We start from the raw sequence: 11,939 nt of genomic DNA, 5'->3' as shown, positions 1-11,939 counted from the left end.
AAAAAAAAAAAAAAAAAAAAAGAGCAGATGAGACGTCGGACGGTGGCGACAATGGAGTTCTGCCAGCGAGCGGCTGAGAGCAAAGTCGTAGCAGGCTGCATTCCGAGGAACCTTATCAATTATTGCCTCAAGTACTCGTGCGCTGCAAGACCGCACAGGCCTAGTAGGTAGCCTTCGCGTACTTTTCTTTCTGGACAGATCCCGCCGATCTGAGCTCACAATGATCGGTGTCAGACTGGCAGCATCGATCGTTCGATCGTGTGCATTGCCGTTGATGTGAATGGTGGATCGGGCACTTCCGCTTACTTATCGCTTATCCTGCCTCCGGACGCAGCCGGCGCACCGGAGCTGCTCCCGTGGCAAATAGAAGCTGCCTTTTCGAGCTGCGAGACGCCTGCACCTAGTGTCTGGCGCGAGATCGAGGCCCAACATGCCCTTGGCGTAGGGCGAGGAGTAATCCTGTTGCTTTTTTGGTGCCATGGTAGACCGTGAACACGTGGAGACTCGGCCGGAATCTCGATGATACGTCTTTGTGGTGAGTGATGCACCACTTGACAACGAAACTACGGTAGCTCACGGCACTTTACCTGAGAGACAGCTCAGGCCCTCCGTTGCCTCGTCCGAGGCACGGCAGAAACGAGCAGATTCTAGGATGGGCTTGGAATGTACTGTGCCGTACCTACTGGACAAAATAGAAGGCACCTTTATTGCCTGTTGCCTGTCCTGGAACACAGTACTTTTTGGCAGCCGGATACTGTCAAAGGCTGCCAACCCATGTATATTCTTAACCGGGGTTTAGAGATGTTTTCGTGCTTACACCGTATCTTGTTTGTTCAAACCCCAGGTCGAACTATTACGTGCGATAATATTGTTAGTAGCTTAAGTCTGCGTGGAGATCGAAGCATGTAATGAAAGCAGTGACAGGACAGGTATGCCACGGTAAAAGGTACCTTGATCCTCGTCCCTCAACTCTGATGACCCTCGCAGGATCATTACGCATTCACATTTTCAATAGAAATATTAATTGAGACACGGTGGAATTCAGAAGTGGATTGCGAAGATGCGCTGAACCTAAACCGGGTCTGTAGGCGCAGAGACTCGGCAATGTGCCCGTGTCCCGCATTTGGGGCCTGCCGATCTCGAGGGGATATACCCTTCTATCTAGGCATCTCGCGACGTCATCCTGGAACAGTCGGTTTGCTAGAAACAGTCATGGTCTGTCTAAATAATTATATACCTACGAGAGTATGCACCGCTGTAGACCTAGTTCACTGAGCATCGTTAACTCTATATAGGTCGAATGAGCACGCCTCCTAGGGCACTACGACACCGACCATCTCAGACCCCATCACAACGACTCAGGCAAATTTGAACCCAAGGCAACCGACGACAATTCCGTTACTATTTAGATACTTGGATACTTGGATCTACGTGTGTCGTCCTCAGGATAGAGTTTCCCCGGCCATGAGGACCCGTCTTGGTGGTCTTAGCAAAGGGGACCGCAACGGTCCTGCTATGTGCGCTCCACACGTTCCCTCCCTCGGAATGAATGCAGTGCGTACCTGCATCCGGCGGCGTTTAAGCTTGCGGGTGGAATGAGGGAGGCTTTTGCTCATGTTTGCGCCTGCCGCCGCCTGGGGGCGGTTGCCAAGGGCGCCAGGTCCGTTCTTTTGCGCCATGTTTGTTTCTCTCGAGCCTTGAGGGAGATAGGGTAGAAGGCAGCCCCTTCCCAGTCAATCTATGTCGGCTTCATTCTGGCTATATTCTCTGATGACTATCTACGTAAGATTACCCAGTGTGCGCCTTAGGGATGGAAGATCATCTCTGCGCAGGGAAAGATTGGTACTTCACAGGTCGTCTCTCGACGTCATATCTAGGGTGGTGTATTTCGGGGACCTCTGGAACCAAGTCCGGTTGCAGCGATGGCCTTTCGTAACTCGGTACGACGTCAACCATGACCATGTGGATATTGGGAGAGCTAGGATCGTACTTGTCGAAGCGCAGGGAGTCACGTTACTCCAATTGTACAACCTCCAATATTCATAGGGCCTCCATCAAACATCCAGGAACCTGCATACAGCTTTTGGCCGATACTTTTCTATTTAATTAGCTCATGTGGAAGTCGTCTCGTCGAACTCATGTAGTCCTACGGTGATGAAGCTGTACCACAGTGATATCTGCAGAATCGGCAGTTCCTACGAACTGACCTCTACTTCCTGTTCCTTTCCAGTTATTCATCATTTCTCATGTATTTAACCCAGTCACTCCCTCAGCTGTTCAAGAAACCAGACCTTCAACCTTTCATTCCCCCTCTATAAGCTTCTTCATCATTCCCCTTCGATAGCCCTCATAACTTCTGCAGCACTCGTATAGCAGTGTAGGAGGCTCTATGACTCTAGGAGACGCTATCCACACACGATGCCCAAAAAAAATGGCGGTTTCTTTCAAATTTGCCTATAAACCAGCCCAATATATATCAACGTGCCGAAGTATATTATACCCACCATCCAAATCTGAGGACAGCCGGATGACGAGGCCCTATAAGCCACATGCAGTATCGCAATAATGATCCGCCCCTCCTACCCTCTCTCAATAGGCTTGAACGATCACCCTCTTCCTAGAATCAAATCCCTCGCGGGTGCCGGACTCCTTATAAGTATAAGCCTTGAGTAACTGTTGAAGCCCGTCAATAAGCCCACTGGTTACAGGCGTCATCGGTAACCTTGCCTAAATCAGCATCTCAAACACATTATTTATCTTTGCCTATCGACCATGGACAGCTGACCGTCTCACCATTTTTCCCATGAACTTGTTTGTTAGAGTTTGTTTCGTAGCCGAGCGATAGCACCGGTAATATCACCAGGACTCCTCTAGGGAGGGGTCTCTCTTGAGGCGAGCACTTACAACTAACTTCAACCACAAGAGGTGGATTGCAAAGCCTGAAACTGGATTTGATAGTATATTCCCGTGACATTGCGGTTTTTCATTTCATTGCGGGCGATCAGATCATAGGCATAACTCTGGTCTGGCGATTTCTCATGGCTTCCTGCATCGTAGTAAGCACCTTATCCTAGGAACCAAGGTTCAACGCTTGATCAGAACCGGTCAACTTGCTTGTCTGTTACTCCTTGGCTAGACACTGTTTGCCCATATCAACTAAAGACAGCCATACGAACTAGTAGCGAACATAATAAGGGAAGAAAGATGGACAATGCAATACTAAATGGCACATCATTTGGCGTAGCATTCAATCTGAAAAGAAAAAAAAAATAACACCAGAAATAAGACCATCGCAAAAGTACGAGGGGAAAGAACGCCAAAATAGAACAGTCGGACTAAACCTAGGCCCTGTTGCAGGCTCATTGGCGCTTGCTGCCCTGCTTGCACCGAAAGAGGCTACCAATCGAGTCACCATCGAATGCATGCTGGACCGACGGACATGGCCCGCAATCCAGCATGTCAAGGCTGACGACGTCAATGGCAGTAACCTGATTACGCAACATGTTAGCTAGATCAATCTATAGTTCTTTGTGATAAGCTACCTTCTCGGTGCGAGCGAGCTGCAAACGCCAATCAACCGGCAAGGGGCGCGTAGGTCTGTGGACTCGATCCTGTCACGCGGCGTGGGTCAGAGGGGATATCGGGAATGTCGCGCAGGGTCATGGGTGTAATCTGCGGGTGGCGACGGCTGAAGTGGTAGGAAACAATCCATGGGCGGAGAAACAAATCAAGGCAGAGAAATATCCCTCCAAGGAACTGCGTGAGGATGAAATGGAAGTGTGAGGACCGTGCAATGCTTGCGATGGATGATGGATTAGTAGCCCCTAGAGATACGGGGGTCAGAGAGGTATTTATACCAATGTCCATACACTGCTAAGCACTTGATGAGAGTGCTGTACACCAATACTGAGGCTGGTGTTGGCTGTGCTAAGACGTTGGGTCCCTGCGCTAAGACCGGACTTGATCCTCATAAAGCCCTACGCTATGATTAGGAGACCAATCCCTTGCCTGCGTTCTTTGTAACCCCAATCACTGTTGATAGTAATAATCCTGTAGACTTACTGCGGGTGAAGTGAGAGACTTATGTGGTGATTACTCGGTGCCTACTCTCGGTCGAATATTCCGTTGTTGAGCAAAGGGGATTCCACACCCTCATTCAACATCCATCTCTGCCACTGTGATTCGATGCCTAACTTGAAAGAAGAAGATTTGGGGTGGCCAGAAGATCTTGCCTCATACCGTCTCAAATTTAACCATCTCTTGTCATGACTACCTATGCTGAAAGTTACGTGCGGGCTGAGCCCTATGGTAGTGCTCCTCAGGGCGCGAACGCAAATAGAAGAAACAAAGCGAAGCCTCTACATGGTGGGAGAAGGCATGGTAAAGATATTTTCAGGTACGAGATCCCCGACAGCACTGGTCAAAAAATTACTAAAACCACCTGTTTTTAGACAGAACGGCGGCCCCCTACTTGACCGCAACGTGCGAGAAACCGAAGATGCAATTTCGACCCAACTGCAAAACCACGCCGAATCCCAACTCCAGCCTTCAATGCCAAAAAGACCAGGATTCGGATCACGAGGCCTCGAGACCCTCCTCTACGCGAATTGTTTCCACCTGTCAACGCCTTCCGGATGTGAGGTGTTTCGCTACAACCTGGAAACCGAGCAAAGCCATGGAACGCGCAAACTGCGGCGGATCATAGGGCTACTACTCGAAGAACACTTCTTAGATGCCCGGGAGCAGATTGCGTCGGATCTTTGCTCGACGCTTGTTTCGCCAATTGATCTTCTTCAGGGGGACAACACGGCGCATGTCTTTGACGTACATTATACAGACGACTTCGCGCACGGGAATCCGAGGACACCGAGCGTCTACCGTGTTAGGGTTATGCCGACAGGGAAGATTAGTATATCGAATCTCGTACAGCATCTGTCCTCGACGAATGCGAGCGATATCTGCCACGACAAGGCTGAGATCCTCCACGCGTTGACTACCATTCTTGGCCATTACTCGAGAGCGAGATTGGATATCGTCCCGATGGACGGAAATAAGCGGTTCGCAGTTGCAGGAAATTTGGCAGAGCCGTTCAATCTCGGAGCGGGGTTGGAAGCACTACGAGGGTTTTCATTCAGCGTGCGCGCCGCTACCGCGCGGTTACTCGTTGGGTGCCAGGTGGAGTATTCGCTGTGTTTTCGCGGCGGTGGGTTACCCAAGGTCATTGCGTCGTACAGAAGAGAGGCGAGTCCGAGCAGTATTCGCCTTGAACGGTTCTTGAGACGGATACAGGTCGAAGTGACCCACTATCGTCGGCAAGACGAGGACGATGGACCGGAGAGCGGCTATATCCCCCGGTTCAAAGTAATTGCCGGCCTGGCGTCGCCGTCGGATGGACGGATACTGCCCCATCCGCCGATAGTTCCCAGACACGGTGCGGGGCCTCGTGAAGTGCAATTCTGGCTTCAGGATCCGGTCCCGAGCGTGGACGGGAATAGCAGCGATGTTGAGATGGGGGAGGTGTTTGAGTCCGGCTATGGCTCCGAGAGCGGGAGATATGTCACGGTCGAGGATTACTTTGTTCGACGTAAGTAGAAGCCCTGTCAAGGAGATTAGGTTGTTCAGGACTTACCTCGGAGATCTACAGGCTACGGCATCTATCCAGACCCTAGTCTACCAGTCATCCGGCTCCTCGGCCGAAGCAAGAACCCTCTATATGTGCCCGCAGAAGTATGCGTCGTCCGAAGCGGCCAGCCTGTTGCTTCACATCTCAGCGGTGAACAAGAATCTAGGATGATGGATGTTGCGATACGCGGCCCGGCGGAGAACGCGCGGTCTATTGTCACGAGAGGCGCGCAGCTGCTTGGATTCTCGACTGAGTCTAATAGTATTTTGGTAAGATGCCGCGCCTGTTGATCTGGCCTGTAGAGCTGATGATGTCGTGACACACAAACAGCACAAGTTAGGCTTCCAAATATCCCCCGGTTTGATCACTGTCCCGGCGCGGATCTTGCCACCTCCATCCATCGTCTATGCAAACGGGAACAAGGCCGATGTGGCTTCGGGGGTCTGGAGGCAGAATAATACAAAATTCTACAAGCCCGGCCGTCTATCCTCCTGGGCATTCATCTACATCGTAAACGATAGAGATCGAGAGATATTCAAGAAGCCGGCGGAATTATATGATTGCCTAGGGACACTACGCGGGAAGCTCAAGCAGTTCGGCGTCGAAGCGCCCCCGATCTCTGATGGACGGCGCGTTGATGTGAAAGCAGCGTACGATCGTGGGAACTACGACGCGAATGAACTTGATGAGATAATCGGCAGTTCCGTCAGCCGCTTGCTGAAACGGCACAGGCAGGATCTCATCATGGCCATTCTCTCTTCGCCCAACAGTCATATCTACAGCTCCGTGAAACGCGTCTGCGACGTCCATCTGGGCGTCAACAATGTATGTATGCTTGCTTCAAAGCTTGCCAAGAAGAATGAGCAGTATCTTGGTGGTGTGTGCTTGAAGGTGAACCTGAAGCTCGGGGGAGTGAACCAAGTCCTCGGGGCTGAGCGCTCAGGCATCATCTCTAAAGGCAAGACGATGATTGTGGGAATCGATGTCACTCACCCGGCCGCGGGATCCTCCTCGGATACGCCGAGTGTGGCCGGCATGGTTGCATCGATCGATCGGCACCTTGCGCAGTGGCCAGCAGATATCCAAATTCAAGCTTCGAGGCAAGAGACCGGCGCTCCTCTCGACCGAATGCTCAAGTCTCGCCTCGAGCTGTGGGCGGCCACCAATGGGCAGCTCCCAGAGAATATCATCGTCTATCGCGATGGGGTGTCAAGCAGCCAATATGAGCAGGTCGCCCGGGATGAAGTCCCATTATTGAAATCCGCATGTGGGGATATCTACCCCCAGGTTATGCAGAGCAAAGGCATCCCGCGCCTTTCGGTAATCATCGTCTGCAAACGCCACCGTACACGCTTCTATCCCGCCCGCGAAAGCGACGCCGACAAACTATCCAACCCCAAGAACGGCACTGTGATTGACCGCGGCGTCACTGAGGCCCGTGAATGGGACTTTTACCTCCAGTCACATACAGCCCTCCATGGGACCGCCCGACCAGCGCACTACTATGTCGTCTGGGACGAAATCTTCCGCAGTCAAAAGGCTTCATCCCTGTCACTACGCAACGCCGCGGATATTCTGGAGGATTTCACACACGACCTGTGCTACCTGTTCGGGCGGGCGACGCGGGCAGTCAGTATTTGCCCACCGGCCTACTACGCAGACTTGCTGTGTGATCGCGCCCGCTGCTATTTGAAGGACGTTTTTGATGGCCGTGTGCAGCGCGGCGGCGGATCCCGTGAGGAAGATGAGATTGCGTACGGGGAAATCGTTAGCAGGTTTGATAGGATTCAGGTGCATTCCAGTTTAAGGAGGTCGATGTTTTATATCTGAATAAAACTTTGTGGAATGAGAATCTAAATGGTAATGGAAGCTTACGCCAGAGGCGAGCGGTTGCCCCCAAAAAGCTCACGAATGATATACCTACTTGATATACATTGTGTGCTTTTCAAGTAGGTATATCATTCGTGAGCTTTTATGCATTAAATGCACTTGTATCGAGACGTATATCGAGGAATAGCTCATGGGGGCATCTTGCTTCTGATGTGTGACTACATTGGATGCGGACCCCTTTAGCACAAGGAGGGGGCGAGCGTAGGAGCTTGCGGACTGCAGAGGGAAATCCGTTGAATGACTCAGATGCTAACTAGGCAAGGGGTACTTATAAACTGTGGTTTCATTTGAGTGGCGTTGTCAAAAGCGCCAGACGTGCTTGGCCCTGTGCTAAGACCACCAGACATGCATGTGCGACTGCCGCGCTTTCGCTCGGCGCAAGCACCCAGCTCCTCCAACCTCCTCTTATTTCGAGTCGTATCGTTTAGTTCTTTCAGAGACAGTCGGAATTGAGGGGGTAATGGCTATTGAATGCACAGTAAGCATCCGTACCATAGTATTCGTATCCTGGAGGTCAGCTAACACTTCTCTTCTGCTGGCCGGATAGGGAAGATCATGAAACGTCGAGATTCAGAGTTTCTCATCGTACTCTAGGGTACTTTCCTGTCTCTTCCTCATTTGACCTAACTCCAATCTAGCCATGGCCTCAGATCCCGTCGCTATGGGCGCTGACCAGCCGATGGAAGAACCCCGCCATGCTCCCCAACCGGTCTCACGCAGTGCCCGCCGCAGAAGAAGAAGGAAGCTCCAGCAACGTTTTCTGTCAATAGGGGATGGAATTTCTGGAGCTCAAAATCACTCCAATGCAGTCGCGATAGAAAACCAGCCGCTCCTTTATACATCGACAAACGCGTCTGATGGCGCCTTGCCATCAATGCTCACCGTAGCCGAGCAATTTGATCCATGGGTTGAGTGGACAGCTCATCGATCAGCGTATCCCATGAGGCTGTACGGAACCAAAGTTCGTATCCACGTGAATGGCAGTCCAACCGCCGCGGCCGTTGTCAACATGTACACGCCGATGTATCTCTCTGCCTTAGTACTCGCGCCGCTAGATATTGGGTTGGATACAGAAACACCAGTCAAGATGTCATTTAACGGCTGTCGAAAGATATCTAGGGTTACCCTTGACAGGATCAACGCTTTGAGAAAGATAACGACGGTCTATTTGTCGGCTACTCTGCCCAAATATATGCAGCAAGAGAATGATTATATGATTCTGCTCCGTCCGGATCAGCCACATGACAAGTTGAGAACGTGGCTCGACAGGACCGACGCCGGGAGCGATAAAAGATGTATGAATATTGTCGGTTAGTTTAGTTGGGCCCATTTCTGCGAGAAGGTGAACTATATCCAGACGAATACTGACTGTCACATTGCAAGGTAAAAGCATACCGAGTCTCTGTATACAGATGCTTTTCCATACACTCCAAATGAGACTGGTGGCGGAAAGGCTCTGCAACACCGTTCTACAAGACGTCGGCTTTTCGAGCATCGGGCATGTGCTGCCTGCCATCACAACCCCATACACCAGATCGCAGGCTAACTACCAACGATATGAATTTTTCGGCGACGCGATCCTCAAATACATCGTCTCCTGCCAACTCTTTGTCGAGCATCCTGACTGGAGCGAGGGAGACCTTTCCCAAAGGCGAGATGAACTTGTTTCAAACTCTCGACTTACGCGAGCTGGTCTCGAAATCGGACTGGATGCGTTCATTCTAGACCATAGAGTGAACTTAAGAAATTGGTCGGCCCCAACTTGGTCTCGAAAATATAGAAGTAATCGCTGCGCAGGAAGCCGGAAGATGACCGCGAAGGTCCTGGCGGATGTCGTGGAAGCCCTCATCGGAGCCGCTTATATCGATGGTGGTCTCCCGCGAGCCCACGCTGTTGCTCAGGTACTGCTGCCCGAGATCCCCTCACAGGAGATCCGATTCCAGTCAAACTCAAGGGCTGAGGTGTCGAATCTTGTTCATCAGGACGTGCAAACATGGCTCGGGTACAACTTCAAGAACCCGTCCCTTCTCGTCGAGGCCCTCACCCACCCTTCTTGCGCCGGTAAAAGCTATCAGAGACTCGAGTTTCTTGGCGACGCTATTCTAGACATGATCATAATCAGCAAGCTTGCCCGCCATCCGAGCGAGATGGCCCAGGGCGAGATGAGCATGATCAAGCATGCAGTCTCGAATCGCAATATTCTAGCTTTCCTATGTTTGGAGCTTTCGTCCTGGGATACACTCGACAAAACTGCCACGGTAGGTGCGAAAATGAATCTGTCCGGACTCTGGCGCTTTCTGCGCTTTGGTGGTTCCTCGCTCGAACAAGAAGAATCCCAGCGCGCAGTGCTCAGGCGGTACCTTGGCCTCCGCGGAGAGATCGTCTTTGGCCTCCAAAAAGCGGAAGAGTACCCCTGGCAAGCTCTGATCAAGCTCAACGCAGACAAATATTTCGCGGATCTCATAGAGAGCACTGTGGGCGCTATATTTGTCGACTCAGGCGGTGACCTCACGGCCTGTGAGATGTTCTTGGAAAGGATAGGGCTTCTCAGTTGCCTTGGCCGCATTATGCGCGATGGTGTCGATATCGCTCATCCGAAGAATGTTGTGCAAAGGCTTTCGAGGGCGCTGGTAAAGTTTGATGTCAAGCGAACGTTGACTGCAGAAGGTTCTGATGCTATCTATGGGTGCACGGTTAGTATTGGTGATGTTAGCATTGCGGTAGCTAAAGCGTGCTTGTGTCATGAAGAGGCAGAGGTCGAGGCTGCAGTTGCCGCAATTCGACGCTTGAAGCAGACTCCGCTGGATGCTCTTGCGGCTACGGATACTAAGAATGATGTAAATAGTGCGGTCAATCTGCTATGGAACAACACCTTATAAGTGAAATTCAAGAAGCTATATGGAGGTAGTTAGCAACCCTGTCTGAGTAAGCTGAATTAGGTCCTTTTTCCCCGTGTATGAACAAAGCAATGCCCAGCTCGTGTATCCGAATCCATCTAATAGTCTACCGGACGAGGAGCTCGGATGAGCACTAACAGCTACACTTGGTGAATAGGTTCTCGCCCTCTAATAAACAACAAGTTTAAAAGTAATATTACGCTATTCTACTAGGTATAACATATATTTGACTTTGTTTATCAAATGCTACACTATAGATAGTATTCATTGTCTGTTGTAAATACCCTTCTTCGTAATCAAGATATATAATCGAAGAGCAGATATATATATATGCATCCATGTAGGGAACGGGCGCATACTATGGAGCAACTGCACTCATAGCATATTACAATATCTAGACATTGACTATATTTGCTCCCAACACAATCGAATCGAAGAAAGAAGCGTATCTATATACATATGATGTCCAGCGAAAGTCATCTGTGCTAATCGAGGATACTACGCTACCCAGCGGAACTTTGGAAACTCTTGATAATGTATTCTTACTCATCATATGAACAAAAGAGGATAAATGGAAACGAGACGGACTACAAAGTCTCGTGTATGCTTGATTCATGCTATACAAGGTATGCCTCTGGACTATTTGATCACCTATGATGCTATACCGGGACGGGACCGCCGCACCACCGAAAACGGGCTCGGTCTCAAAGGTTACAGCGAGGCAAGTTAGGCCCAATTATGACTTCAATATACTGTCTGCGGAAAGTATCAGCCATTCCGGAGGCGATATAACTACAAATGGTTCTTAGTGCAGAGACGAGGTTCCATCGCCACAATGCACATCTGGGACGCCTACGTACTGGTGAAGTGCTATTACATCAGCGAACCTGTTGGTGTTTACCTCGTACCAACAACCCAATTCAGAGTGATAGAATGCCGCTGGTTTCGACCTCGTCGTGAACTGGAAATGGCGGGGCGGCGCTGGAATGTGCGGTGGCGTACTGGCGTGCTGGACCACATAGGGACAGCTCAGCTTGCACGTCTGATGCTATCATGACATACTTATCTTGGAGATGGATTCCTGCCTCCAGATTCGTCAAAATCTTTCCTTCTCATTCGATTTAGCGACAGGGGTAGGCTCGTAGAAGGGGTCAAAATCCTATATGTGCTAAGACCGCATTCTATGAGACATGCTGGGAAAGTGCTGGATCGTCCCTGTAGTCCCTGTGCTAAGACCATTCTACAAGCCTTTCCTGGAGTGCATTGCTGGTGCGAAACAGCTATGCTGTAGGAAAGGCAAGCCTGGCTTGCTTCTCAGCACTCAGCTCCGGATACCCCTGAAGACGCAAGGCCTATTCCGCATCCACACCTTGATTTGGCCCGGCGTTGGCGTTCAGTGGAGTCCACGAGGTATTGTGGCGACAAATCACACAAGGTGAGCTTAGATCGAATATGAAGCCACAAGCCTGATGATGTTTCTGTGATGCGGCGCTCAAGGCCTCCGCGGGATGTATGTCTCCAGAAACGCA

The 11,939-nt window shown here is 50.7% G+C and overlaps 2 protein-coding genes across 2 annotated transcripts; both read left to right on the top strand.

Annotated features, from left to right (window-relative positions):
* Positions 1-4,362: 4,362 nt before the first annotated feature.
* Positions 4,363-7,544, top strand: BJX68DRAFT_273960 (argonaute/piwi family protein; the record flags this gene model as incomplete). Its single annotated transcript, XM_071047570.1, has 4 exons — positions 4,363-4,380; positions 4,456-5,584; positions 5,645-5,892; positions 5,954-7,544. The coding sequence occupies 4 exons, from the start codon at positions 4,363-4,365 to the stop codon at positions 7,451-7,453; spliced, it is 2,895 nt and encodes a 964-aa protein (XP_070906012.1). The 3' UTR covers positions 7,454-7,544.
* A 1,777-nt stretch (positions 7,545-9,321) lies between these two features.
* Positions 9,322-10,392, top strand: BJX68DRAFT_260720 (ribonuclease III domain-containing protein; the record flags this gene model as incomplete). The annotated part of the gene is made up of 1 exon (XM_071043962.1): positions 9,322-10,392. The coding sequence occupies one exon, from the start codon at positions 9,322-9,324 to the stop codon at positions 10,390-10,392; it is 1,071 nt and encodes a 356-aa protein (XP_070906011.1).
* Between the last annotated feature and the right edge of the window lie 1,547 nt (positions 10,393-11,939).

This window comes from Aspergillus pseudodeflectus (assembly GCF_044049435.1).
Source record: "Aspergillus pseudodeflectus strain CBS 756.74 chromosome Unknown BJX68scaffold_1, whole genome shotgun sequence".
Taxonomy (NCBI): domain Eukaryota; kingdom Fungi; phylum Ascomycota; class Eurotiomycetes; order Eurotiales; family Aspergillaceae; genus Aspergillus; species Aspergillus pseudodeflectus.
The sequence above is the reverse complement of the archived record's forward strand: the minus strand, read 5'-3'. Positions and strand labels throughout refer to the sequence as shown.